The 22,034-nt window shown below is 51.2% G+C and overlaps 1 protein-coding gene across 6 annotated transcripts in view; it reads right to left on the bottom strand.

Annotated features, from left to right (window-relative positions):
* The window catches only part of FCSK (fucose kinase), a 22,392-nt gene extending 358 nt beyond the window's left edge, over positions 1-22,034 (bottom strand). The window contains exons 1-23 of one of the 6 annotated variants that reach the window (XM_028739439.2): positions 21,885-22,034; positions 19,489-19,607; positions 18,673-18,824; positions 18,183-18,233; positions 17,827-17,952; positions 17,560-17,632; positions 17,225-17,322; positions 16,478-16,558; positions 15,745-15,864; positions 12,737-12,911; positions 11,982-12,109; positions 11,379-11,480; positions 10,471-10,641; positions 10,143-10,213; positions 8,889-9,265; positions 8,067-8,277; positions 6,708-6,874; positions 5,977-6,204; positions 5,138-5,281; positions 3,971-4,090; positions 2,119-2,306; positions 1,380-1,479; positions 567-790 (exon numbers count right to left, since the gene is read on the bottom strand). In XM_028739439.2, the coding sequence (XP_028595272.2) occupies positions 567-790; positions 1,380-1,479; positions 2,119-2,306; positions 3,971-4,090; positions 5,138-5,281; positions 5,977-6,204; positions 6,708-6,874; positions 8,067-8,277; positions 8,889-9,265; positions 10,143-10,213; positions 10,471-10,641; positions 11,379-11,480; positions 11,982-12,109; positions 12,737-12,911; positions 15,745-15,864; positions 16,478-16,558; positions 17,225-17,322; positions 17,560-17,632; positions 17,827-17,952; positions 18,183-18,233; positions 18,673-18,824; positions 19,489-19,567 (3,186 nt within the window). In that variant the 5' untranslated portion in view covers positions 19,568-19,607; positions 21,885-22,034. Of the gene's footprint in view, positions 1-566; positions 791-1,379; positions 1,480-2,118; positions 2,307-3,623; positions 3,692-3,970; positions 4,091-5,137; positions 5,282-5,976; positions 6,205-6,707; positions 6,875-8,066; positions 8,278-8,888; positions 9,266-10,142; positions 10,214-10,470; positions 10,642-11,378; positions 11,481-11,981; positions 12,110-12,736; positions 12,912-15,744; positions 15,865-16,477; positions 16,559-17,224; positions 17,323-17,559; positions 17,633-17,826; positions 17,953-18,182; positions 18,290-18,672; positions 18,825-19,488; positions 19,608-21,884 lie in introns of those variants that run through there. The other 5 variants (XM_077931777.1, XM_077931780.1, XM_077931778.1 and 2 more) reach the window with 5 other exon arrangements.

The raw sequence follows: 22,034 nt of genomic DNA, 5'->3' as shown, positions 1-22,034 counted from the left end.
GTGAGTGAAATCTTCACTACAGAATATTTAAGTCAGAATATTTTGTTCTGCAGCCTGGTGGAACTTCAACCCTACAAGGGGGTCGACTCCAACTCCTGACCTGACATCAGGGCTACATGCCCTGGAAGGTCACAGGCCAGTGCAGAGGCCACTCTTCTCTTTGGCCAGGAGGCTACATTCTAGCTCTGAAAAATTAGGTTTCTACACACAGCCACGTCTCCATCTGACTAAGCAAAGAGGCATCATCACAACTGAAGAGACCAGCCAAAGAACTCAAAGATTATGCCAAGCAGTGTTGGTGAGAAGTGCAGCCTTGACAAGGGGTGTGGCCATCTCAAGGGCCTGTTAGAGAGGCCTGGAGGGCCAAACTCAGCTCCCAAGTGTGAGGCTCCCCCTCCCTGCAACTACATGGTACCCACCCATCACTGAATTTCCCCTCTCCAAATTTCCTTGGGAGAGGGTGTGTATTAACCTGCTCCTGGACCCCAAACCTGCAAAATGTGCCCTGCTGAAATTTCTGCAGGGAGACACCAATTGATAGGGACTTAGGAGCTGGCTCCACTCACCTCTGTTTCCATCAAGATCCTTTGCAAGGCCTCTTGGTTCCTGGGCTCTTTAGTTAAGACATAGAGAAAGCCACCTCCTCCAGCGCCAGCCATGCTCTGCCCATAAACATGAGGCTGGAGCACCTCCATCATGCGCCGGACAGCCAAAGGTTCACACCCAGGGGCCATATTCTTCTTCTGCAGCCAGTAATGATTCATACACTTGCCCAAAAGAGCCAGGTTGCCTGGGGTGAGAAGGAGGAGTTACAGGACACTCTGGCATTGAACAGTTTGCCCATTTTACAGCAAAGTTGCTAGGTCTCCTTTCCCTGTCAGATACAGCCAGACGGTGCTCTTGGCTCTAATCACATGGTGTGCATGTCAGCCTTCTTCCTTCTGGGGAAATCTGACACCTGGGCTGCCCACCACAGAAGTGGGAAGATAGTAGCTCTGGCTGCTCTTCCCTGCTTCTCTGATGCTTTCAATCTAGCAAGAGGAGGGCTACAAGATCCAGCTAGATAGAATTGCTTTCCCCAAACCAGTGAGTGCTGGCTGGGGCTGAGGGGGCTTGCCCTCTAGATGTTTTGGACTACAGCAATTTGGGGAAGGCTAAAGTCCATGATGACATCTTAAAAGATGCCCCCCTCCCACTCCCATTGGTTGTTGCCTGGAGTAATTGGTCTGAAGCACACACAACTATCCTAGTAGCTCCTGCAAAATGAGAGCCTGCAACATAGGAGGTGCTTTCTGCGCAAGATGTTTTGAGCAGAGGCGCTGTAGCCTCTGCCCTAGGTAATGAGCTGTACAAGATGCCCAAGGAACAAACTGCAGTACCTTGCCGAAGGGCCTGGGCACACTCCTCTGCATTGTTCACCAGTGCGCTGGCATTCTGCACAATGGTGGGTAGCCGGGCATACCAGTTCCTTAGAACATCCTGAAAGAAAAGGAAGCAATTAAAAGTTTTCTCCGTTTCTGGTGTTCAAGAGTGCTTAGAGGAAGAAAGGCTTAGCAAATTCCTCCTCTACAACCACCCTCCTGCACCTTTGGGGAAGTGCCAGTGTAAAAATACTCTCTTTAACATTGTGTTTTAATTGAGAGCCATCCTGGTGTCATTGGTAAGAACGCTGGACTAGAACCTGGGAGACCAGGGTTCAAATCCCTACACGACCATGAAACTCACTGAGTGACCTTGGGGGTCAGTCAGTGCCTCAGTCTAACCTACGTCACAGGGTTGTTAATGGAGATTAAATTGAGGAGGGAGAGAACCATGTAGGCCACCTCGAGCGTCTTGGAGGAAAAGGTGGGATATAATTGAAATAAATAATAAATTGCATTTTACGTGACCTTAGGGTGAAGGGGGAGTAATAAAACAATAAGAACAGTATTAATAAGAATACATGCAACCCTACCAGGTGAGTCATCCTACCTGTGTAGACCAAAACTCAAGGATGAAATGCATCATGCCAAGAGCACAGGGAGAAAGGTACGCCTGTTGTAGGACAGGTACAACTCTAAGCTATGTCAGAGCAGTGGACCTCAGGCCACAACTGGCACCTCCAAGCACCTTCCGTACCTGGAGCAGGTTGCGGGCCAGGCGGGTCTTGCCCGTGTACAGCAGGAGCAGGTGCTCATTCAGGGTGTGTATGAAGCCCTCTGGGACGGTGATTTGCTCCACTTCTACCTTTAGTGGCAGCTGAGGCTTTGAACGCCCAATCTTGAGGCCTGGCACTAGCCCACCCACTTGGTCCTGCCACCCTCCGCCTGCAAGGAACAAGAACAAGTGTTGAGGAAGAGATCCTGCTTGTTTACCAGTTGCCAGGGGTATCCCTTGTGGGAGGCAAGAGGGGTCTCTGATCCAAAGGAGAGAAGACTTATCTATAGTTGGGAGCCCTCTTCCTTTCTGAAGCTGACGTGGGAAAGGACAGAAGGACCTTGTTTTGGTTTAATTTGGTTTCAGATATTACACCATGTTATTATAGTTTAAAAATGTATAATCAGACATGATAAAGCATGGGATAGAATTCACATTATTAACATCACTTGAAGTCCTTTTATTTGTCCAGGCCTGCAGAATGATGATGGCCATTTAATTATTGTATTTTGCTTATGGTTTTATCCTGTTCTATGTTGTAAGCTATCCTGGGCACCCTTTGAGTAGGAACCGTGCCATGGACAGGGGTTATTCAAAAGTGACTTTCCCCGTCAGATTGAGCACCTTTCCATGATGTCTCATCCTCGGCAATATTAGGAAGTAGGTGTGAGAAGCAGAATACCAAAAATAGATCCTTGCTTCAGCCAATATAGATAACACCCACATTGGTTTATCTGAATGTGAATGCTCTGCCCCAGTGGCAAAGCAGCACTGAATGTAATTATCAAAAGAATACGGTAAAGACCCTCCTCCTATGCATCCCATTGCATATCTAAGAGATGCAAATGAGGATCGCCCTGCCATCAACCCAGCCCTTCCCTTTGGCCTGAAAGGGCTGCTCTGCCTTCACTCTCACGCTCATGCATCCCACCCACTGCCTTTTCCTCTTTGATCTAGAACCCTGTTTGCTTCTAATCACTTTTGGCTCCTCTCCACCCCAGATCACAACTTTGAAAAGCTGCCTCTGAAAAACTATTTCACTGCACAAGAATCCTTTCATCACAAGGCTAGTTCTCCTGTCTTCCTAGCAAGTCTGGGTCAGGCTGCTGCTGGGGGCTCTGCCTTCTATTATGCACATTCCTTCAGGGCAAAGTAAAAAACACAACCAAAGGGCAGAAGCTACTGGACTGGCCCTGTTGCTTGGAAGGCACCAGAATCCAGACTGGAGTAAGACCTGTTTATGTGTTACTCAAGTGGAGGGCAAAAGTCTGCAAAGCAAGGAGGAGGTCACTGACTTAGCTGCTTGGCAGAAGGGCAGGATATGACATTTTAAAAGGAGCAGCAGAGAAGGAATTAAAACGTTCATCCAATGAAACATACAGAAATGGGAATCAGACATGGCCAGGAGTGTGGAGAAGAGGGAGCAGTTTTGTGCAAGCAACAGAAACACCCCAAAATATCTTCTGGAGGAAAACAGCCAACAGCACCTTTGAAATCACAGCAGTCAAAGGAACTGGAGAGATTTCAGCCAAGTCTTGATCACAGAATTGTAGAGCTGGAAGGGATCACAAGGATAATCTTGTTCAACCCCCTGCAATGCAGGAATCTTTTGCCCAACATGGGGCTTGAATACACAGCCCTGAGATTAAGACTGTCATGCTGTGCCGACTGAGCTACCAAGGCAGATGAAGAAATCCCTTCAAGGCCCTGCTAATGCTATATTTGAGGCTAACTTCAAGAAAAGGAGGACAAGATGGCACTGGGTTAGACACCTCCCTTTCTGCAGATTTTTGGTTTCACTGGCATGTGCAGCAGAACAAATAAAAGGTCTTACCTGTGGTGAGAACCTGCTCCAAATGCAGCACGGCGTGGATGAGGGACTCAACGCTGGTGGAGTGCCCAGATGCCTGGTATAAAGAAGCCATCACAGCCCCCGCCAGGATGCTGCTGGTGCCTTAAGGAGAGACAAGTGAGCACAACATGGCTAGCGGGGTGGGGTGGGGTGGGGTGGCAGGGTGGAGAACTACCAGTTTTTTTCTTTGTCACTGTAGCCCTATGCCACCCTTTGGATTCCACACACCAGACCAGAACCTTGTCATGAGAAGGGCCAGACTAGGTCAGACAAAAGTCCTCTCTGGCCATGTAGATGCCTCTGAGAAGCCCTACAACAGCCATCTCCAGCTGTTGCTCCCTGGTAGCTGGTACTAGTCAGTGGCAGAGTGCCTGGAAAATGGAGGTTCCATACACCTAACATCTCATATTCTACTTCTGTTCTTCTGCAGCCGAAAGAGCAACAGTGGCAAACAAGAGGGAGGTATTGGAAAACTCAAGGGAAGGAGCAGAAGGTCTGCAGAAGTATATAAAAATCACAACACACACGTAACTAGCTGTAAAGTAACATAACATGATATGTAAATAAAACTGTAATTTTAATCATCATATCAAAAAGCACAGTTCCTGGTGGCAACGTATCATATCTTCTATATATATTGGAATAGTCCAAGGATTGTCCAAGGATTGTCAAGTTCAAAGATTACAATGCAGTTCCTGTTGGCAATGAAATGGCATTGCCAACAGGAACTGCATTGTAATCTTTGGACCTGACAATCCTTGGACTTTACGATACCAATATATATAGAAGATAAGATATGCTGCCACCAGGAACTGTGCTTTTTGATATGACGATTAAAATTACAGTTTTATTTACATATCATGTTATGTTACTTTACAGCTAGTTACGTGTGTGTTGTGGTGTTCAAAAGATGGTTCACGTAATGAAGCAATAGTGGTGTTTGTTGAAGTATATAAAAAAGCACTGAACTTGAATGGAGGAAAGGAAGGAGAGGTGAATGGGGTTCTCATCTCATGCCTTTGGGGCAGGGCAGGATACACGAGGCCCCTCTAATGTCAACAAGAGAAATGCTGCCAGAGCGGACCTGAGGTCTTTGCTAGGTCCCCTTGAGCAATGCCAGGCATTCACATAGAGAGGTTGGAGGCATACCCAGTCCTGATCCGTGAGGAAGACGTGACCAGGTGCAGAGTTCAAAGCCGCCTCCAAAGTGTTCCATCAGTTGCTCCCGCAAGGAATTCTGAGAGGCAAGGTCCACAATGTGGGTGCAAATCAAGGCTGCTTTCAACAAAGCTCCTAAGAAGAAGAAAAAAGATGGGAGTGGAAGCCAGGAGAGCCCCTTTCTGGCCCACAGTGGAAAGAAATGAGACCTGGACTCGGGAAGAGGCTGGCGGGGTTGCAGTTAGGATCTGAACTTGGGAGTGGGAATGCAAGGAAGCTTAACAGGCCATGGTGGGGAGATCAGGCAGGGGAGCCACTTCAAAATTCAGCAGGAGTGACGCTGGAGGGCGGGCACAATTCACAGCAAGAGTCAAGATGGCATTGCAGAGAAACAGGCCTCATTCCAAAGCATTGTGATCTAGCAGGTGAGTAGCTGGTCCTGAGGCCCATTAAAAGAGAGGCTACTCTCAGGCCTCCGACAGACATGTGAAAACAAAAGGCACATTTTATAGCAAATGCAACTCTGCCTAGAATCATAGGAAGCTGCCTTATAACAAGTCAAACCTTGGGTCCATTTAGCTTAGTATTGTCTACACTGACAGGCGGCAGTTCACCAGGATTTCAGGCAGTCCAACCTGGAGATGCTGCCCGGGATTGAACCAGGAATCTTCTGCATGCAAAGCAGCTATTCTACCACTGAGCTACAGCCCAGCCAGTACAGGGCTCCCTACTGCCACCTGATAAGTCTCTCACAGGGTCTCCTCTCAGCAAGCAAAGAAGTTGCTTTGGTACAGTTGCTCCCTTCCCGCTCCAGGAAAAGGGGCTCTTACCGGGTGCGTGAGGCTGGCAGTAATCCCGCAGGTCTTCCAGGTCTCTGCAGACCAGCTCCACCACCATCTCTCCCTCCAGCCTCCCGCTGCGGCTAACGAGCCGCAGTTCTGGCTCGGCAATGCGCCGGGCCTGTGCACCAATGGGCCTGTGCCCATCCACCAGGACGGCCAGGTCCACCACTGCGCCTCCGTGTTCATACGTGATGGGAGGGGTGTCGCTCCAGCCACCTGCAAAAATTAGCCCAAAGGGGGTCACGTAAGAAGCCGCACAGCCTCCTGCCCAACCACCCACCCAAGCCCATAACCAAAGAGTGGGACTCTCCCCAGGAGACCTTGCAGTGCTGCAAAGGATGCTGGGTGCTGCTTGCACCCAACTCATCCTCTGTGCCCTTGCATGAGACCCTGCACATCATGCTTCTGCTCCTCAGTGAGCCCAGGGCTTGCTTCTGCCTTGCAGGGGAAGGATCCCCCGGCACTCAAGGCAGGAGCCAAACGTTACTCACAGCCCCTTCCCTATCAAATCCCCCCTGCACTGTCCTACACAAGCTCCCTCCCTCCATTCAAGACCACACTGAGTCGTGTTCTGCAGAGCAGGACAGGGCCCCTGCCAAGCCTCCCCAGGCTTGCCAGCTTGGCCCTCTGGGCACAAGGCACCTGGGGTCAAAAGAGGCAAGCGGCTACCTGGCTCCAGAAAGGGCAACTTGATAAGCCCAGGCCCAGCAGCCACTTACCAGAGAGGTCTATTCTGGCTGGGCAGGCCGCTCTCAGCCAGCGGCCCATGGGAGGCAGTGTGGCCAGCCTGAGGCTGATGAACTGGCAGGAGGACATCACAGCCTGGCGGACAAGGATCTGCTCGGCACCCTCGTAGTGTCGAGCGGCGCGGACAAGGAGGACAGGCCTGCAAGGAAGGAGCAAAGGGAGTCTCTGGTTGCTTGGGCTGCTTCTGCCAACAGCCTTCTCCAACTGGGTGCCCTGCAGTGGTCCAATGCTTCCATCAGCATGAGATGCTGTGAGTCAGCATGGTCATAGATTATGCGGGGACTGATGAGAGTTGTAGTCCTAGGCTGGCGAAGGCTGCTTGATTGGCCAAGTGCTTTTCCGTCTCAGTTGTGTTTGCCCACACAGAAGCCATCCTGAAGGAAACTCTCCTTCCCATTTTTTCAGTGGGGTGAGTTCCACTCAGAGACATTCCAGGACAGAGGCAGATCTCTCATGCAGGCCCCCAGATTCTTCTCCCGTCCTCTGTCTGCCACCACAGGCTTGCTCTGGAGGGCCACTTGTGAGCCTCTGTCCCTTACACAACTCCAAAGGCCCCCATGGGCCCAGGCATCTGCTCTGCAATACCCCATGGACATCAGAAGCAGAATTGAACCCTTGGTCTATGTAGCCCAGTCTCTGACTGGCAGCGGCTCTCCAGCACCTTGGCGGAGGAGGGTCCCTCCCATACATGCAGCATTTTATTTGTATGCCCCCTTTCCATAGTTAAAACCATGCTCAAGGCGGCTTACAACATGAAAAACATAATTAGAAATATAACAAAAATAGCCATAAACAATAAATAAAACACATCAGAAGCTGCACAACCAATTCAACAATTCCCACATTAAATCATAACAAGATATAAAAATAAATATACATAAAATTATTATCAACAACAGTAACAACTGTCCCCGCCCCCCCAACAACATCCCAGCCCAAGAGCCTGTTCAAGAGCCTCAGCTTTTGTAGCTGGAGTCAGTCAGGGACCTGCCCAACCAGGCCAGGTGGAAAAAGGCCTCCCATCGCCTGATGCCAGGATTTGAGCTTGGCTCAGGTGCTTTGCCACTGCACACCTGCCCTTCCCCTGGGGCCTCGGAAGACAAGGCCAGCCCACCTGGAGCAGCTGAAAGGGGGACACATTGAGCATGTTCCTTCCCTCCATGCTCCCGGTGAGTGCAGGAAACAGCATGGCCTTGAGCAGTGATGGCAAGGTGTTCCTGGTCATGTGCAGACTGAGCTTTGCACAGAGAACTTGCCTTTGCCAGGCAGATGGACAGGTGGGGCCAGTGGGAATACAGCCTTATCACTACACACACACAAACTTGCAGTACCTGTCCAGCCACTTCTTCCTCTCCTTGGCCAGCTCCTTGACACCCTCAGGGATGTCCCCCTTCTCAAGCTGCTGGAAGGCCTGGGCCCAAGCTGCGTTGGCTGCCGGGCCGCTCCGTAAGCCCCCTTCCCCTTTGGCCAGGCAGCCCAGGAGGTCAGCAATGCAAGCCAGGGATCGAGCAGCAACACCAGGGTCTTTGGCCATGGAGGCAACTAGGAGGCAAACAAGAAGTGGCCTCAGAGCCTGAAAAGTGGCTCTTTGGCTTGAAACTGGGCTGGTCCTGGGAATGGCTACAGGTGGGAACATTGGGAGGTTTTAATGGGTGTCAAAATGGTCTGCAAGAACTCCCCAGAGCCAGTGGTCCATGGGAGGGCTGGGAGGAACCGTCTCCACAAAGCCTGCGTGGATTCACAACGCAAGTGTCCCTGGAGCCAAGAAGAGTGGAGGGGAAAGAACCCTTTCTAGGAAGACCTTCGTCCACATGGGCAAGGCCAGTCCGCCATCTTTGAAACCAGCCAGGCTGGGCAATGGCAGAGCTGCTCACTGAGGTGCTGGTGGGTGGAGCTGCCAGACTCCCAGGGAACTCTGGGAATAGATAAAGCAGAGCTTCCCGCTTCCCCAGACTGGGGGATAGGCAATCCAGCTGCAGCCAGAAGGAACCAAGGTGGAATTCTCACCCAGCTGTTGGCAGGCATTGGGTAGGAGCCCCTCACTTCCTTCTTTCCTTCCACTCCCATATATAGGCACCCTGCAATTAAAGGGGCAAAATGCTGCCCCAGACACACAAACACACACACACACACACCCTGCCAGTATGTCTCACCCTCGTCCAGTGTCTCCAGCAACGCCTTGTGGTAGCCCTCCAGGGCTGCAGAGCGGATCAGCGGTAGGAGGCTGCAGTTGCTGTGCTCCATCAGGACCCTCTTGGTCTTGCTCTGGGCCTGCAAGAAGAAGGTGGCCCTGCGGGCAGCCAGCTCCGCCTCCTGGTCCAGGCTCCCCTTCAGCTCCTCCCACGACATGCACCAGGAAGTCCGCCAGCGCTGCAGCTGCTCAGCCCCTGGAGGAGAAAGAGGGGAGCCCAAGAGCCAGAGGACGTCCCCGACTCCCAGGGGCTCGGAGGCATGCAGCACAGGGAACAGGCGGGCATTCAGCAGGCAGCGGCGGCTGGAAGGGATGTCTGGGCTCCAAAGGTCATGACTCCTGGGTAGGGCAAGGATGGTGGCATGTCAGTCACTACCACCCAGCAAAGCATGTGAAAAGCAGCCTCAACCACACAAGGAAGGAAGGTGGCAGCCCCCAGCCAGCCCTCCCCGCTACAAGGCCACAAACCAGTAAAGTCCCCCACTGCAAGTGATGAACAAAAAGGCTGCTTTGTCACTCATTTTTAACGGGACTGTAAGGATCAAAAATCCAAACTTGCAACACAGATTGTACATTGAATATGAAATACACCCTGAAAGTGTCTCTTGAATGAGTATCAGTTGCACAAATTGAAATCTTGTCTTAATTAGTTAATGATGAGCCCCAGCACCTAGAGCTCGTGTCCAAGGAGGCATTTTTAATTTTTACAGGTAAAGGTAAAGGGACCCCTGACAATTAAGTCCAGTCACGAACGACTCTGGGGTTGCAGCGCTCATCTCGCTTTAAAGGCCACAGGAGCCGGCGTTTTTACGCTTCCACAGATAAATTTTCCGGGTCATGTGACCAGCATGACTAAGCTGCTTCTGGCAGAACCAGAGCAGTGCATGAAAACGCTGTTTACCCTTCCCGCCGGAGCAGTACCTATTTATCTACTTGCACTGTGTGCTTTCGAACTGCTAGGTTGGCAGGAGCTGGGACTGAACAACGGGAGCTCACCCCATTGCTGGGATTCTAACTGCCGACCTTTCGATCGGCAAGTCCAAGCGGCACAGTGGTTTGTGTTATACTTTTCATACACTGTTCAGGGGCAATTGTAGATAAGCAGTACATAAATAAAATAAATGGAGGCAGAGCAGCAGCTCCACAGCACGGGGTGGGGGTGGGGTGGCTGATGTGTGGGGCCCTCAAGAGAATGGGCTGGGACCTGCACACGTACCGTATTCCAGTGCGGAGGAAAAACTCACTCCAGGGCCTGTTCAGGTAGGTGCCGCCTTCTTCTGCCATACTCTAAAGAGAGAAGAGGGCAGGCGTGAGTGTCTCAGAGAAGGAGGAATAACCAAGAGAACACAGGCGGGGTGGGATGGGATGGGGCAGACAGTTCTGGGGTTCTTGAGGTCACCTGCCTCAAGACAAACTGCCGCCCCCAGCTCTCTGAAGGAAGCAGCAGAGTTGCTGTGGGGAGTGGGATTCCCCAGAGACCTGCAAGGTGCCTCCAACCTGTATGGGCTCCTTCCCCCCAGGCCAAGCAGACTCCTGTTACACACCTGCCAGTCATCATGATGCCCACTCAGGGTGAAGACCTTGCAAGGGATCCCTCTCAGCCTGACAGTGTGTCCCTGGACAACCACGTCCCGAAGCAGGTAGCTCCTGAGGGCCACGGAGGATGCCACATCCAGCCCAGTGAGGAGGCAGCCAGGGTGGATCTCCAAAGGACCCTGGAGAAAAAGACCAAGTGGACACGGGCATTTCTGACACACACTCAGCTCTCCTGCCACTGCAGGGAGTCCATACGGGGCTTGTTCTTTGGGTCTCTGAGTTGGCAGGACAGCTGGGAGAGAGGGGAGACTGTTTGCCCACTGCCCCAGGGCAAAGCCCACCCAGAGAAAGCAGGCCTGAGATCCTGGCTCAAGGTTGCTGCAGCCAAGTGTCAGGCAACTAGCTGGCTGGGGAGAGTTGAACTCTCAAAGCAAACGAGGGTAGGCAAAACACCAACAGCTCTGGCTCCCTGCAGCCTGTTTACAGCAGTTCTGCCCCCCTCCTTCCCTCCAAGGAGCTCAAGGTGATGGATATGGTTCTCCACCCCTTCAGTTTATCCTCAGAGCAGCCCAGTCAGGTAGGTCTGGTTGAGAGGCCGTGACTGGGCCAAGGCCACCCAGTGAGCTTCAGGGCTGAGCGGGAGATCATTCAAACCCCGGTCTCCCAGATCCTAGTTCAACCCTCTGAACCCCTACACCACACTGAACCTTGGGTCCTTGTCCTCCTCATATCATCTCCTACCCTGGGCTTGATGCTACCAAACCTCAAGGCTTGGCCTAAATACCACCTCTGGGATTGGTGCCTGTTCCAAATCCACCAAAGATAACCCTGGGTCACCAGAGAGAGAACTTCTGGCGCTCAGCAGAGAACAAGGGCAGTTGCCAAACTTCTTACTCCCATCCCCAGCATGGCCCACCTTCAAGCGGCAGTGCTGGATCACGCTCCCAGGCCCCACTTTCACTGCTCCCTCCAAGAGGCTGTTGGTGACAGAGCAGCCCTCAGCCAGCAGCTGAGGCTCCTGCACGGGAAGAAAGAGAAGGAGGGGTCATGGTGAGGCAGGGAAGTCCAGGCAGTCTTGGCAGACTCTGCCTACATAAGCTGCTAGTCCTTATGGGTGGGGAGCAAAACGTGCAATCAAGTGGGGCAGCATCAGGTGAAATGCAAGGCCCCAGAGTGGAGCTTAGCAGAAGGAACTGTCCCATATGAGCCCCATAGCAGCTCTTTGCCCCTTCCCCTTTGGCAACAGCTGCTCCTTCTGTCCTCAGTTTGTGCCCACACCTTCTAAATTACAAGAAAACCAGAATTTTGGAATCTTAATTATGGAAAGTTGTCTCATCAGCAGAATGCACATAGACTTCAGTTTCACCCAGTTGCATATCACACCTGCTGCCCTACCCTGCCAAGCACACACACAACTGTGCTGCAGAGAAGGGCTGCTGGGGTGGCGTGAGGGGCCCTCCCACCAAAACAAGGCACTCAAGAGCCTCTGAGGCATCCCCCAACCAGGGGTGGTACTCACAGCCACATGGGAATGTGCCACTTTGCGGAAGGACCTGCTGCGGGCATTGCCTGGGTGGGGCGTGAGGTGGCGGATGTGGTCGCTGGCAGACATGGTCATGTAGTCATAGCAACCCTCAGGGATGTACGCTGTGAAGAGGGAGGAGCCAGAGGCCACAATTGGCACCTCAGAGGGTATCCCACACCAACAAGGCCTCCAAAGGCCTCAGGAAGGAAGGTCAAAAGAGGGAAGCCAGAAACGTGTTATGTAGCCAGCTCAAGTCCTGCACAGAGTAGACCCACTGAAATCAATAGACACAGCTGACTCTGGTGTGCTCTGAGTAGAACTTAGCTGCCTATACAAGCCAATGTGTTTTGTCTGCCCCAGGACTCAGGATGGCAGCCCCTCTCCTGCCTCCTGCCAGAGGAAAACAGCCTCCCACCACTGCAGAAAAGATGGAGAGAAATGCAAGCTTGTTTCCCTGGAGGCAGATATCGGGATTCTGTGTGCAGTGTGCCCCTTGCCTCCCCGCTGGGTTCCCTTGCCCACACCCTAGGACAGAAAGCGATGCGCTGCCCCAAAAAACCAGCATCGCCAAACGGTGGAAGGGAGGCCGATTTCACCAACCAGATGTTTTTGACAACTCGCATCAGCCCCAGCGTTGTATAGCTGTGCTAGCTACAGCTGATGAGTCAAAGTTCAAAACATCTTGAGGGCACCAAGCATCAGGCTGGAGAGGCTGGCTGGCATTGGACGAGGCAAGTTCACAACCTCACCCATCGTGAGAGGCACAGCATGGAGAGCTTTCCACAGCACGGAACGGGCACTTCTCTCTGACCCTGCCTCCTGGACATTGTCGCCGCTGCCCATCCCTGGTCTCTGACCCTTCACAAAGGCCTCTTCGCCGACTCCCTTGGCCATGCAGAGCAGGATGTCGAAGAAGAGAGAGAGCTGGCATAAGGGAAGAACAAGGAGGGGGCAAATGAGTCTTCTGGACAGGGAAAGATCTGGCTCCACAAGGAGACGCCCAAGCAAAGCATTTGCACATCATGACAAGTGGAGGGACAGTTTCCAAGCTGTGCAATGGAATGACTGGAAGAACAAATGGGGTGGGTGGGAGAGATTGAAGGAGCACTGTCTCAGGTTAAAAGCTGCCCAGAGGGGCTTGCAGGGATCTGCAAGGAAGCAGGCTTAAGAGCATAAGGAAATCCTGCAGGATCAGGTCGGTGGACCATCTCGTCCAGCCTCCTGCTCTCACAGTGGCCAGCCACAAGCAGGAACCGAGCAACAACAAAATTAAAGTAGCACGGGGACAGACAAAGGAGGACAGCTTCACACCAGTGTGGCTCCCCTTTATCACATATAGAGGCCAAGAAGATAATGACCTATCCAACCCAACAACATATGAATCAATATGACTAATATGACCCAACGACCCCATTCTCACGCATACAAGCAAATCACATTGCAATCAGCCAAGGTCTGATAGAGGACCGAAGCACATGATGCTGACACAAACACCCTGCACAAACATTACGAAACAGAAAATCATTATCCCTACCGTCTCTCCCCGCCCCGCCCCATCTCTCTCTCCTTTCTCTTTTCTCCCAACTGCATAATGCAGATGACAAGAGTGTTTCATACCGAATGCAAACAAACTGTGGTAAAGACTCTTATGAATTGAAAGTGGAGACACTATATGTACTTTTGTTTATTTGCTTGTTTGTAACACAAGAAAATCTTTAATAAAAAACTTTTTTAAAAAAGAGCACATTTCTCTCCCGCGGTTTCTAGCAACTGGTATTCAGAAGGGTATTACCTCCGATGGTTGAGGCAGAGAATAGCCATCATGGCTAGTAGTGGAGGATCTCTGGGCTCAGACAAAAGCTCACTCACTGTTCCGCAAAGTGCAGAAAGAGGGAAGCTGTGCAAGCTCCAGTGGTCTCTGTCTTAGGGAGGTGTTATCCCCCCCCCCCCGAAAAAAGGATATTGCATACAGAAAAGAAGAGGAGAGAGAGAGGGAAGGGGCTTCTCAAAGTGCCCCCCCAAAAAAACCCATTTATTGTAGTTGTTAATGCCCATTGAGAGGTGGAATAGCTGCTTCAGCGGGAAACAGTTTTGCCAGAACACTGAATACTGTTTAGGCTGCTTCCTCCTTGGCCAAAGGCAGCCTCACTTGTATAAGTCATGAGAAGAGGGAGGGACAGTGGCGTAGCGTGGGGGGTGCAGGGGGGGCCGGCCGCACCGGGCGCAACATCTGGGGGTTAGGGTTAGGGGGCGCAAATTACTTGCCTTGCCCCAGGTGCTGACAACCCACGCTACGCCACTGGGGAGGGAGGCCATTCCTCCACCACACAAACACACACACCTGCAAAAAGCTGCCAAGATTCAGGAGTAGAAAGAAATGATGGGGGGAGACCACAAGCAATTATTGCTACAGACTGCATCATGGCATAAATTCCACCGAATACAAGATGAAAGCAGAACAAGATGCAGACACAAATCTCTGAGAACAATAATAAGATCAGTTAAACAAACTCAGATCTTCCACACACACGCTAAAGAAAACATTTCACCAGGTACAAAATTGATCTTCCACAAATGGTAAGGTTACACCTCAGGGAAAGCCTTCCTCTAAACAAAAACGACTTCCATAAGCACTTAAACATCATCTCAGGGGGTGCCTGTTTTTGGTTGGGAATTGATTCCAGAGAGCTTATGCTGCAATACTAAAAGCCTGGTTTCTAATGCAGGCTAAAGACACCTCTGGGGCCGGCAGTACTCTGGGGCTGCAGTTGCAGGGCAGCCATCTATGGGGCAAGGCAGCTCTTTGACCCTTGAGATATGAAGAAAACACTTTTGTGACAGATTATGCAAAAAAGCCCTCTCAGGGTCAGATCATGATGTCCTTGGCTGCTTGAGGCATTCTTCCCGACGCCCAAGAAACCATCACTGCAATCGGAACGCTAAAGTCAGCCCAGCCTCAATGCCACCTGCCTCCTCATAGGGGAAGATGGGGAGCGGGCAACACAACTGCAGCTCTGTTGTAGCATGTTTTGGTGCACATGGGCATCCCAACATTTTGCAGCTGGAGCACTGAGCTTCCAAAAAAACCCACCAGGAAAAGAGGTAACTCAAATGGAGGAGAATTCACCATGGCAGGGAAGCCTTGAAGGGTTTGCAAAGCTGCAATAGGACCTGAGAACACTAGTGTGCCCACAATCCTCACAGCACTGCTTCCTGCAATAGCTGTTACTGTGGAGTGGAGGGGGGGCACATTCTCCCAACAATGCTGCAGTTGGAGAACAGGGGAAATGCTTTGCCCAGGAGCAGATGTGATAGGAGGTGGTGTTGGGGACATCCTCTGGATCACTCGCATTGACTGGAGGCAGCAGCCCATTCTGGGCCTGGGAAGACCCCAGTTGGTGCCCTCCAGATGCTGGCTGCAGATGGTGGGAGCTGTATTCCAAGAGGATGCCATGTCAGCTGCCCCCCCACCCCCCACTTGACTTGGCAACTTTTAACACAATCTTCAATAGCACCTTGATCTCAAACTCAGGTTGTACTGGCCTTTTGAAGGCTGACTCAATGGGCCCAAAGCCCCACAGCTCACTCACCTGGCCTTCACCCTGCGACCATCCATTGTGGGGGTTTCTGGCCAGGGGCTTGCTGCCGGCCACTCGGGACTTCCCCCAGACCAGCTGCATTCACACCTGGGCAGATTTATCTGCAGCCACCCAGGTGATTTCCTCTTCCCTAACCTGCCTCTTCTTAGGGGCCTCACCTGGATGGCGGGGGCTCCTGAGTCCAGCCCCAGGTAGGTGCAGGCATCAAGGGGTGGGATGACATGGGTGGCCAGAAGCTGCTCCGCTGCTTCAGAGGAGAAGAAGACAACCCCACACACCTGCAGGGGTAATAAGAAGCTCAGCTTTTCTAGGGTTTTCAGCCCTGCAGACTAGTGAGATTTCAAGAGTTTCAGGCAGATGGTTCTGCAGCAAGCTTGCCCTGCAACTGAGGGCTCACCCACACTTAATTTTTGCCCTGCACTTTCTAGCCACAGGTCCATGCTTCCCCCCCCCCCCCAAATTTCCACAGGAAAACCAGTTATTTGATGCAGAATCAGAATACATAGCAATTTGGGTTTCCATGGATTGCCATTTATTCTGGTTCAGTCTACCTCTGAATACCAGATGATGGGGAATAACAATGGGAAAGTTGAAGTTTCACTCGGGTCCTGCTTGGGGGCTTCCTTTCCTTGGGAACATCTGCTTGGCTATGGTGAGAATGTTGGGTCGGCCAGGGGCATGGATGACCCCCAGGCAAATGACAGGAACGTTTCCAGCTTGTCCCTCCCATCGGCGTGCAGCTCTAGGGGGTTCAGACAGCCTTCCCCGATGATTTATAGTGACTCATGTATTGGAGACATCCAGAAACCCAACAGAGAATAGGATGCTGCACTAGATGGGTCTGATCCAACTGCAGGGCTCTTGTAACTCCAGCCCAGGCCCAGAACTCACCAGTGGGACCTTCCCGTCTGGCCCCACGCACTGCCGGATTTGGTCTTCGGGGCTTTGGTAGAAGATGTCTTGCACCATCCCCTGGAGGGACAAGGATGAGCAGAGTTACCCCAAGGAGCGTCAACAGCTAATGCACTTGGGCAGCAATTATCTGTGAGAGGAGGGCCTAACGAGACACGGTGCTAATCACTTTGTTGGCTTTTTAATTTTTAATTTTTCTCTGACATTGTAGCCTGGAGACTGAGGCTTTCACCCTTTGTCTCCTCCACAGTCCTGATCTGGGCTGCATCTGCCAAACCATATCCACTGTATCTGCCCTGGTAAGAAAGATACACAACTATGTCTTCTTACAGGACCCATGAAAGTAGTGGGGCAAGTGAGGAGAGGCATCTTCAGATGCTTCCGGGTTTGTAGCTCCCATCAGACCCCGCAAGCAGCATGGCTAATGGCCAGGGGAGATGGGAGTAGGAGTCTAGCAATGCCTGGAGGAAAGCAAGCAGCCCAGGAGAATGATGCCATCAAAGGAAAAAACACCCAAAAGAACTCTGGGCCTGAAACTTGTTGTCCCTTACTTTTGGGAATTGGGTTTCAGGGAGATGGTTCTGCAGCAGGCTTGCCCTGCAACTGAGGGCTCACCCACACTTAATTTTTGCCCGAAAGGGTCGTCCAGGATGCTCCTCTGCCTGTCCCAGGCAGGGGGTTATAGGGGCAACTGGGTGGCTGCTGGAAGAGGCTTGGGCAAGGTACCTGAGTGTCAGCGAGGTAGACTCCATGCTGCCTGGCATAGGAGATGCTCCCGGGCACAGCAATGACTCTCACCCCCTGGAATCCATTCCAGTCGATCTCTGGGAGGGGAGGGGAGGCATCCAGCTTTACATCAGATTTGGTAAGTTTTGCCCATTGAGGAACACCCACCCACAACCTCCCAAAATAGAAATCAAAATGAAAGGAACACCTCAAAATGAATCAGGGGAGGAGAAAGAAGGCACTTTTCAGCCATTCCTCAGGACGCAACCTCTTCCGGCTTACAAAGAACTACCACTCTCTCCCAGCCAGTCCTTGCGGCCTCTCATACACCTCACCTGTCATGGTTGGGACTGTGAGAAGCATATCTGTGCTGGAAACCCAGACCCCTGGGGGGGAGCCTCTGCACACCTGGAAATGGAGGCAAGGAGGAGGAATTTGAGCCTGTAGGAGCAGGAGCAGAACCTCTGAGCCCCTGCAGGACACGGTGGGGGTTGGCAGGGAGAGGAGATGAGTGGAAGGCTTGCCCCCAATCTCAGTAGGGCCAGGGCAAAGCCCACTAAGGCACTGAAACAGGACAGCCAGCAAGGATCCGCTCCACTGACCTGGTGCATCAGGGTTGCAAGGAGGCTGTCCAGGTTGCAGGTGAGTGCCTCAGCGGGGGCCACAGGCTCCTCCAGGGGGAGGCAGGTGAATGCTCGGCTGCAGTCATCGAATAAGAAGTCCCGGCCCTGGCAAGAAGGAAAGCAGAATAGCAGAGCAGCAGAGGGAGAGGCTGAAGGCACAGCCTCCAAGTACTTGGGCTGAGGATTAGAAGCAGGTTGTCCCACCCTAGAGGAGGGAAGTCTCCTGCTGTGGAAGCTCTTCTCCTTGGTGCCCGACAAGAAATGAGGCACCACCCTCTTACTCTTCTGAGGATCGCACCCAAGCACGGTCAGTGCAGCCCCACCACAGAGCTCACCATATGCAGAATGAGGATCCGGGCCTTTTGCAAGACATCAGATGTGACCACCTGGAAGGAACATCAGAGGGGGGTCTCTTAGATTAGGAAATACAGTGGTCTGGAAGCTGAGAGACAAAAGAGGTGCCATGAGCAGGGCAGAGGAGACAGAAGGAGGCAGCCTGGGGTCAGGGATCCTAGGAGTCCATTCTAATTACTGCTTTCATAAATGTCTACATCTTCTATTAGTTTGATTTTTAAAAAATTAAAGAGAAATAAATAAATGTCATAAATGCATAGAGAAGGGGTGTTGGCACTTAGCTGGCCACTGTGAGAACAGGATGCTGGTCTAGGATGGGGCCTCGGCCTGATGCAGTGCTGTGATGGTACCAGGGCAGATATCACAACATTGCCCTCCCATACCTGCTCAGTCAATAGGTGCCCTTAGGCATGAGGGTGGGGGGATTCTGCTGGCGGAGGTCAATTGGCACTTGTGTTCTCCCTTGCTCACCGTGTAGCCTGCTCGAGCGCTCAAGTGCTCAGCTGCCACCAGGAGTGCGTTGAGAGTGGCTCCTCCACTGCCAACCTGGCCCTTGGGGTCTTCAACCGTGAGCAGGATGGGCTGTCGCCCCAAGGAGCCCCGATCCCTGCGGATCTCCAGCTCTGGAAGCCAAATGAATAGAGACTCAGTTAGTAAACACAGGTCACAGCATAGAGAGGGCGAAGGAAGAAGGATCCCTGCAGCTTGTGAGAAGCCCCAGAGGTAGGAGTGGAAGGGTCAGTGGCTCCCTGGTTGGTCCCAGCCTTTCCTGCATCCCTCAGTCCTGCCAGCCCTTGTCTGATGCTGGTCCAGCCACGCCTACAGGTGGATTCCCAAATACTAAAAGGTTTCAAGGTGACCGAGGACATTGCTTGGGCTTGCTTTTGGTTAGGCAACAGAATATTAAAAGCTCATAATTAGCTGCTAAGCCTGCCACCTCCCCAAAGACATCAAATCTAGCCTAAAGGGCGAGAATAGTAGTTAAAGGATTGTCTAAGATCAACAAGATGTTGTCAGTGAAAAAATTAACACTATATTGCCAACGCATTTTTAAAAACCCCATAGTGCTCTACAACAAAATCATGAAAGCATAATGAAATTACAAAATCACAAAATAACTCTGGATTTTCAACAAAGGGTTGAGTGAGGTGGCCTACAAGCTCCACTCCAACTTCATTGTTCTGAGTCCCACCGCACCCCCCTCATTTTTAATTCAGCTCCAGCCCTAACCTTGCCCTGCAATGTGTTGGCTCGGATCCCTGTGTGGACAGGAAGGCCTCCACTCACCTTTTTGGAAGGCAAAGACGCTGTCCTTGTGCTGACATGTCAAAACGATGACGGTCCAGTCCACCTCTCCTCCAGCCATGCGTTTAAAACAGGCCTCTCTGCTTTTTGCACTGCTGCGCCTGCAAATAAGGGAGCCACCTGCCAATCAAGCTCAGCTTAAAAGCCACTGATCTGAGTGACACAATTACACAAGTCCTGCCAAATCACAAGGTTGGACCCCTCCAGTATCTATTAGTGAACATGGGAAAGGGGGGTGGCATATGTCAGCCCAGCCATGCAGTTCTTGGGTCTACTGAAGAGCCAACATGATTTTTTGTTGGACTACAACTCCTATCACCACTGAACACTGGGTCATTTTTTGCTATTGCTGATGGGAGATGGAGTCCAACTACTTCTGGGGGACACCATATGGGTACAGTGGGTGAAGAGAGCAGGGGAACCAGTGTTCCAATTGCTGTCTGCTTACGAATCTTGCCGGCTGATGAATGTGGGCTACCTGCTGTCTCACTGGACTACTGCAAGACCCTATGCCTGCCTGCAGGTAAACCTAAGTGGGTATAACTTCCCTGATGCATACATTGTTCTTTCCCACTTCCCTCCTCCTGCCCATGCAATCTCAAATATACATTGGATGCCCCTTGCGGGACAGGGGTGGGTAGGGCAGTGGTGGCTCAAATCTGGTGCACTCTATAAACACCAGGAACATCATGGATGATGTTATATGTAAAAATAAATAATACAAAGGTTACTGCATATCACCAAAGGGCATTGCATTTATCACTCTCATACTTCACTCAAAAACAGATTGATTCATGTTCACTTCCTCCTGGATAAAGTTTATTTATGCTGATAAAGTTTTTTGGTCTCAAAGTTCCCCAGAAGGCAAGGGATCCTTGATAGGTCTGTGGGGAGCTTTGGGTCTCTGGCTTTTGTGGTCACTTCCCACCATTCTGGCAGCAAAGCAGTTGTGAAGATCCTGCTCTTTCGGCGCTTTTGCGAAGCCCTCCCATCCCAAATGAGTTGTGCATCATTCCTTCTTTCACAAGCTGAACAAATTAAGCTGAATATATAAATATAAAACATGCAGAATTAGCATGATTTATACCGGCTGCAAAATTTGTTTTTCTCTAATGCCACTGAACATAGACATAAGTGTTTTAATCAGCACAGCCCGGGGTAAAACCAGCCCTGGGCATTAACTTGGGCAGGGAAAACAAAACAAATTGTGTCAGGACCACTTGGCATTGGCATCCTGCCCCCCTGCCCAAGTAGGTGACCCTATTTTGTTTTTTTTAAAAGATTTTTATTAAGGTTTTCAAAATATTACAAAAAGAAAAAAGAAAAAGAAAAAATACAGAGTAAAAACAGTTAAAAACAATTCAATCTTTCCGTGTCTTATCTTTCATTTGCCTGTTCCCCGGACCTCCTCACACCTCCCTTTTTTGTATCCAGTTCAGTTAGTTGCTTCAGCAAATCCTTTCCCTCTTTGTTTTTATCCTAATCTTTAGTCTTAACATATTATAACTTTAAATTATCACCTGTTAACAATCCATTTTTGCACATCTTTTTAACATTACTGCTGAAAACCACTTAACTTCAATCCAACATCATTCTAACATTCATTAATTTTGCAGTATTTCTGAAAATAGTCTTTAAATTTCTTCCAATCTTCCAATGACCCTATTGTGTACCACAGTGAAACAAAGAATTTGTGGGATCTTGTCACAGTCCCCCCCTTCACATATTTGCATTTTTGACAGGCATGTGTGCAGCCAACACCCAGTGCCAACACCAAGGACTTCCTAATGGGCTCCCTGCCAACACCATCCCTGAAATTTTATCCTTTCCCAGTTCCATTGTTTAGAGAGGGGAAAAACCCCACCCCACAGTCTCACCCCAGAGGGCTCAGCATCTGAAGAATTCTTGCTAAGCTTTTACATGTTTTACTTTTTTGACATTATTGTTACATTTCTATCCCACTACCTTTCCTACGAAGAGCTCATGGAGGTGTAGATGGTTCTCCCCTCACCTCCTCATTTTTATCCTCACATCAACCCTGTGAGGTAGGTTAAGCTCAGAGAGAGAGAGAGAGAGAGAGAGACTGCCATGACTGAACGGAGTTTTGAACTCAGGTCTCCCAAGCCCTGGGAGGCCAGCACTACACACCACACGGCCATTCAGCTGCCCTTGAGGCTGCCCGTGGGGGGGGACGGGACGGACATTCCCTCCCTCATATGAGCCAGGCTTCCCCTCCACCCCTCGTGGGAAGGACTTTTCGGCCCTTTCACGGGGCTTCCTTCCCGAGGCCCACTTTGCAGGTAGCGAAGCTGCTGCAGCCCGAAAGTGCATGACACGCTTACACGGGAGTAAGTCCCACGGAAGCCAAAACGACTTACTTCCGAGTAGACGTGCAGCAGAGCACGCTGAGGCTGCAAGCCCCTTAATAATATCGGATTAATCAGCCCCTCCTTAACACGCCACGACAACTTCCTCCTCTTGCACTGGCGCTTTAACTGAGCCCTCTTTCCCCTAGATCCCCACCCCAC

The sequence above is a fragment of the Podarcis muralis genome, chromosome 7 (assembly GCF_964188315.1).
Source record: "Podarcis muralis chromosome 7, rPodMur119.hap1.1, whole genome shotgun sequence".
Taxonomy (NCBI): Eukaryota; Metazoa; Chordata; class Lepidosauria; order Squamata; family Lacertidae; genus Podarcis; species Podarcis muralis.
Note: the sequence above shows the minus strand (reverse complement) of the source record. Positions and strands in the feature narration are given on the sequence as shown.